At 33.4% G+C, this 6,984-nt stretch overlaps 1 protein-coding gene across 4 annotated transcripts in view; it reads right to left on the reverse strand.

The window, feature by feature from the left end:
- Nucleotides 1–196: 196 nt before the first annotated feature.
- LOC106869260 (sex peptide receptor) overlaps nucleotides 197–6,984 on the reverse strand; it is a 741,054-nt gene continuing 734,266 nt past the window's right edge. For all 4 annotated transcript variants that reach the window (XM_052967783.1, XM_052967780.1, XM_052967781.1 and 1 more), the window contains one exon: nucleotides 197–2,065. In XM_052967783.1, coding sequence (XP_052823743.1) covers nucleotides 784–1,977 — 1,194 coding nt within the window. In that variant the 5' untranslated portion in view covers nucleotides 1,978–2,065 and the 3' untranslated portion in view covers nucleotides 197–783. The remainder of the gene's footprint in view (nucleotides 2,066–6,984) is intronic.

Raw genomic sequence — 6,984 nt, forward strand, 5'->3', positions numbered from 1 at the left:
TATATATATATATATATATATATATATATATATATAGATACTCAATTATGTATATATATATATATGTATATATATATATATGTATATATATATATATATATATATGCACATATAAATACATATATATAAACATACATATATATATACATATATATATACGTATATACATTTATATATATTTACTTATATATACGTATCTGTATGCATGTCTATACGTGTGTATATTTATGAAGTAGATATGTTACCTAGTTGTCTCTACTTATAATATATTATACAGTTAGCGTTTTTAAAGAAAGGAATAAAAATCGTGTGTGACCGTTACATCCACATCATTACATGGGCATAAAAGTGACCATTCAGCCATATATAAAAAAAGCAACAACGACACTTTAACACTTCTAAAAACGAGTGTGCACTGTGGTGTATATGTTATGTGTGTTGACATTTAATATTTGAAAGTGTCCAACAGAAGCAACACGCATTTATACATGTGCATACGCTTGGACTTATTTACACATACACATATACATACACAAGCACTCACACACACACACACACATACACACACACACACACACACACACGCATATATAGTCAATATATTTTATGCATTAATATATATCTTCAGGTGTTTAAACTTTTACAACTTATGTCCGATATTATTTTTGAATGTATTCTATCTTCTATGTTGGTTCTACTGTAGTCTTGCAGGTTAACAGCTCTACATTTTGCATCTTGGCTTATCCTTTCAAATAGAAATAGTCCGCAGAATATAAAATTGCTTCAAAGCTTTGTTTCATCTGTAGTAACGATTGTTCTGCCGTTTTCAGTTGGCAATGTCATGTATTGGGAACTTTCTCGATCAATCGGTAATGGGCCGCCGCAAAACATGCGTTTGAATGTGTTTCGAAACTGTTTGCTCATGGCACAATATATAAAGAAGTTTAATGGGTACGATAACATGATCATCATGTTTATTATGGAACTGGTCACAAAGATAACGTTGTCCGGAAAAATGCTGATTTTTAACGTGTTCTGCAGGATAGTAATTATCATTAAAATACCCAGGGGAACCTCAACCAGCAAAAATAAAAAGACAACTGCAACTAACATCAGAGTTGTGCAATTTGTATCTTTAATCTTTTTGGATTCGTTTCGTTTGTTTTGTTTAATCAATAATTTCCTCCGCCTCTTAGCAAGTGTCATGGCATGTATAAGCATACCGTTGAGCACAACTAACGCTGTGCACGGTATTAAATGAACGAATATCACGCGAAACCAGAAATATACATTATAGTATAAATCTATCCAATTGACAAGCCACTGTGACCGAAGAATATAGCAACCAATAACCGTTTGGTTTCTATGAAGCAACGACATCAGCTCAACTGATTCAAAGTCATATTCAAAAAATCTTGTAAGGTGGAAAAGAATGGCAATGAAGTATATAGCAACAGTTCCCTTGATAACGTTATTTATAGTACACCAAGTACGTGCACGGAACGAATGGCAGATATATATGTAACGCTGTATTGCCAGAGTGAGGGTTAACCAGATTGAAGCTGTGTGGAATATAGTGGGTATATATAGTGTAAATACGTGGTAGATTCTGCAACACCAGTTTGGTACATAATCTTGATAATAGCCTGCTGCGTAGAAATAAAGATACAAGGGCATAGGTATAACTCCAGTAAACATGTCAGATAACGCCATACCAATAAGCACACAGTTTGTAGGGGATTTCATGTTTCTTTTCATGAGAACGATCACTACTAGGGAGTTTGTAATAATTGTGATGACAGCGACAGGCGGAGCTATATAACCGAGGATAGGTACAGCAATTTCATCAATTGATTCTCTTTTAATTATAAAAGGATAAGTGTTTCTCAGTATAGACGGAGAAGTTGTTTCCCAGTCTGTACTGGAATCTGTATTTGTCATCTCCTCTTTCATCAGGTAATCACTTGTTACAGACATTGCCGTTAAATTTATTTATTTCTTTTGGTTTGTATTGCACATCTTTTCGATTTTGTATCTTTTCCAGAATTTCAAGTCGAATTATATTCTGCAAAAAGAAATGAAGAACAATAATTATGGTTTTTAAAGCAACAGTGTTTTAGTTATGTCTAATCAATCAAGTTTGAAAAGTGAAATTACATTCAAGTCAAAAACTTTAGTCTCTAAGATGATTTCAGTTGAAATTAACAATAGATCATGAATTATCCCGAAGCAATATTTATGGCACTAGATTTCTCATTTGATTGCCCTCAGAGTCTGACTGAATAATCTTTTTGAATACATCTGCTCATCTAAGCGCGCGCGCACACACACGCATACGTACACACTCACATACAAATACATACACTGTAGACGAACTTTCTCTTACACAGAGAAAATCAGCATCTTTGTGTTTCTATCTATCTGTTCTCTACCTATATGCAAATAGACACACACACACACATATTTTTAAAATGAGTAGAGATGGCTGTTTTTGGACAATTTTAATTTTAATTTTAATAGTAATGTTTATAATGAGTGACTCTGGTTGAGTTTGAAGCTTCAAATAGCCGTTTTCAAACAAAAATAAAGCATTCTTTTCTTTTTCAGTTTCAAAACTGCTATTTGAAGCTTGAAACTCATACCAGTATCATTCACTGTAAACATTATTATTAAAATAAAGGTTATCTCCAAAAATGCCATCTCTACTAATTTTTTCAAATATATAATACTGTACCCAGAACTTTCTTTTCATTATTCTTATTACATATATATATATATATCTAAGAACATGCACATGCACTCACATGACTTTACATATATATGCACATGTAACTTAATGTGTATATATGATTGTATTCATACTTCTTCCTATATCTTGCAATCTGTATGTCTGTCTTTCAACATATTTTCTTACAATTTTTATCATTCCCCCTCTACACACTCATGCATACAAAAACGTGAAAACAGTTAAAATTATTTTTAAATACTCTACTTCGAGATTTCGTTTAATTAGTTTTCATTGTAGAATTCTAAATTAAAAGAAATATTATATTATATTATCCTAGAAAAATTCTTTGGCAAGTTCAGATTCATATCGTTTCGAATCCAAGGTTTTCTCTTCAGAGTCAGAAATCCTGTTAGTTTAGTTCAGATGCTAACAGCTGTAAGTACGGTACGAATTTAAATACAGCTCACATATCACTGTGGTATTGTTGCTATACATATAACCAGTTTAGGTAAGCAGATGCATAGAATCTGGGTGAATGGCAAATATAAAAATAACTTACTCAACAACCGAATGAAATCATCAGCATACATTAATATAGTTCTCCCTCTCTGACCTACTGAAGCAATGGTTTTTTTGTTTTTGCAAACGCTCGCTTGACATTGGCTAATTTTGTAAGGTAATGAAACACTAAGAAGATACTAAAATAATTTAATCTACGATTTAAACGTTCTAAGTGGAAATAGCTACAATAATCACTGAGATTTTATAACAAATGTCTTTATTTACGCTGTTTTGAGCTGATAACCTAATGATTCTTCAGTAAGTTTTCTGACAATACTCAGTTTAAGTTCATAAATGGGCGTGACTTACAACTTACTGGTTGCTTTACAGGTATTCAGTCGGGTTAATGCGAATGTATCATAAAATATATGGTCAAGGAGACGTCAATTAAAATGTCTAAACTTTAAACTAAAGAAAAACTCTTTAAACAACATGAGAAATATTGCAACCTAATCCGAGCGGAAACAGGTTTCAGTGGACAAATGCATCCCAAAGAACCATTTATCAAGGAGAGTAATGTTAAAATTTGGACGTATTATGATTCTGGTGATTTTCCCAATAATAGAAGGAAATATTCCAGGAATAGATGTACAGAATGTAATTGGAAATTTAATCATAACACGAGTAGTATGTTTGGGTCAGCGGACACAGACACCCTCAACTAATAGAGAGTTAGATAAGCGGAATGAAAATAAACATAGCAGTTCGCGCAGTAACACTAGTTCGAGTAAATCTATTGATAATTCTAACCGCACCCCAAAGAATAGGTCTAATGTTAATAAATAGCAACTGGAGGAAGATAAGAAGAATGATGACAGAGATAGCCATAATCATCAAAATAGATTTGCTCGTCATGCGGGAAGACTAGCCTACACCGAAATAGTATGTTGTAAGTAGCAGTAAATGCAGTAACTCTAAAGAAAGGAGAGATAGATAAGAACAAGTAGTCTGGTATATGCTCAAATTCACACTAAAATCGCGAGAAAATTCTTCACGGCCTTTGAGAAGCGTTTCCCGCCATCAAGCCGATACGGGAAGTTGTTTAGTAAGCATTCAGTTAAGATTACATATTCAACACTTAGGAACTTGGCGCAAGTCATAGCTTCTCAGAACATCCGTAGATTTAAAGAGTTCATACTTAACGATACAATAGGCTTAAGTAGTAAGAAAAAGTGTAGAAGCATGATAAACATGCTAATAAAAAGAACAATAATGGGGAAAAGGACAACAACAACATCAGTGGTAATGAAAGTAGTGGTGGAATTAATAATGATAATAATCCTTTCTATTGTAGGCACAAGGCCTGAAATTTGGGGGAAGAGATTAAGGCGATTCCGTCAACCCCAGTGCGCAACTGGTACTTATTTAATCGATCCCCGAAAGGATGAAAGGCAAACTCGATCTCGGCGGAATTTGAACTCAGAACGTAGCGACGAGCGAAATACCGCTAAGCATTTCGTCCAGCGTGCCTTATTATTAATAATAATAACAATGAGGATGATATGAATAACAATAAGCATAATAGAAACAGGTATAATTTTAGTAGTAGTAGCAACAACAACAGCAATAATAATAGTAGTAACAGTAATAATGATAGTAGTAATAATAGTAGTAGTATTAGTAACAATAACAACAACAACAATAGCAGTAGCAACAATAAAAACAACAACAACAATAATAATGATTTAAAATTTTGGCACAATGCCAGCAATTTCAGGGTCGGAGATAAATCGATTACGTCGACCTCAGTGATCAATTGGTACTTATTTTATCGACCTCGAAAGGATTAAAAGCAAAGTCGACCTCGGTGGAATTTGATCTCAGAACGTAAGGACGGACGAAATGCCGCTAAGAATTTTTCCTAGCGCATTAACGATTTTGCTAGGTCACCGCCTTAACAGCAAGAGCAACAGCGAGATCAGCAACAACAGCAGCAACAACAACAGTTGTTACTGTATCGACCCTAATAAATGTCCATTAGATGAAGAATATCTTAAGAACTCGGTTTATATATACCCGAGTATGATGGATAACACAGTTTACCATTACATAGGCTATTGTACAACAATTTTAAAATCTCGATATCACAACTACGTGTCATCATTTACACATAAGAGTAAAGAAAGATCGACCTCATTAAGCAAGCTAATTTGGAAGCTTAAAAATAAACTAAGTGTAGTATTAAGTGTCTAACATTGAGCAGTGCTCCTCCTTACGACGTACGGAAAACTAACTGTACTTTACCTAGAAGAGTAATGTTAAGAGTATAACATCCTGGATAAGAGGCAAGAATTAGCGGTAACATGTAAGCAATTTTTATAACAAGACTTTTAGATTATTCCCTCAATAATTAATCATGAGAACAAAAGGACATGAAAACACCTGCATATTTTCCAAGCCCAAAATTTTAGAGATCATACGTTTTTCGTTGAAATGGTAATTGTTAATTTTCTCGATTGCTTGTATTATAGAATTCTTTTCGGTCTTCCTTCTCATTGTTTATTTGATGATAAAAAATATCGTTTTTATTTTCATTTTTTATTATCACATCCATTCCCCTAATTTTCCCTTTTTAGTTTTATTTTTTAATTCTTTTTGTTGCATTTGCTTTGCTTCGTTTTATCCGATTTTGTATTGGGTTTATCTTCTTCACTAAGCACTTATGTAATTTACTCTACCACTCTATTTAAGAATCATATCTTAGACTTCCTATTGCAGCTGTACCAAAGATACTTAATCCTAATTTTGGATTACATGTAGTCTTAGTCTAATTGCTTCTGTACCTGTTGTAGCTCATATATACTTATAATATCTGATTATTAGTTCCACTTCTGTTAAATATTTTTAATTATATAGATTCTTGGTAATTAATTAGATTGATGTTGATACTTGATGCTTAAAACAATGGGCACTCTTGGTCATTATATTTGCAAATACTCGGGCTGACATAATTTCCAAAAATATAGTAGTAAATGCCAAAAGCCTGGTATTGACTATAACGAGGTTGTGGGATAGCTAATTTCTTTACTGGATATCAATACCTTTCACCCGTGGTAAGAGAGAACTATAGCTTAAGTTTGATGGCTAGAAACAAGCGACCTAGTTCTGTATAAATACCACCGAACAAATTCCATCTTTCTTTTCTTTTTATCCTTTTTGGCAGTTGAGTTATTATGGTTCTGATGAAGATATCACTGTGTGGGTCGTTCTCTATATTTTTAATCGATCAATTGATAAAATTGAATGATGAATGCACCCAAAGATATATCTGAAACAACTCAAAGCCAATGAATAAATGAATAAATCTATATAACCTATTATTTCTGTCCATTCTGTGTGTGCATATATATATATATATATATATGGGATAATGGAGGGATAATGGACTGGCTGGCCTATGTAGGTTCGGAGGTGTTTTCAAGTTGTGCCGATGCATGATGTTCACTCGGTCATGCATGCACAATTGCTAGCATCGTCGAATTTGCAACTGGAATATCATACTGATGAGGAAATGGAGTGTTTATCGCTCCTAAGCCAGAAACGCGTCTATGATTAACTTCGACTGGTTAGTTTTCGTTGTTTTTTCTTCTTGTTTTGCCTTTGTGAGTTACAAGTAATGCTATCTGTTGGAGTCTCAGCATTTTAGCTGCTATTTCTGAACTTCGGTATGTGGTGAAGCAACTGTTGCTGATCCC

Source organism: Octopus bimaculoides, chromosome 5, assembly GCF_001194135.2.
Source record: "Octopus bimaculoides isolate UCB-OBI-ISO-001 chromosome 5, ASM119413v2, whole genome shotgun sequence".
Lineage (NCBI taxonomy): Eukaryota > Metazoa > Mollusca > Cephalopoda > Octopoda > Octopodidae > Octopus > Octopus bimaculoides.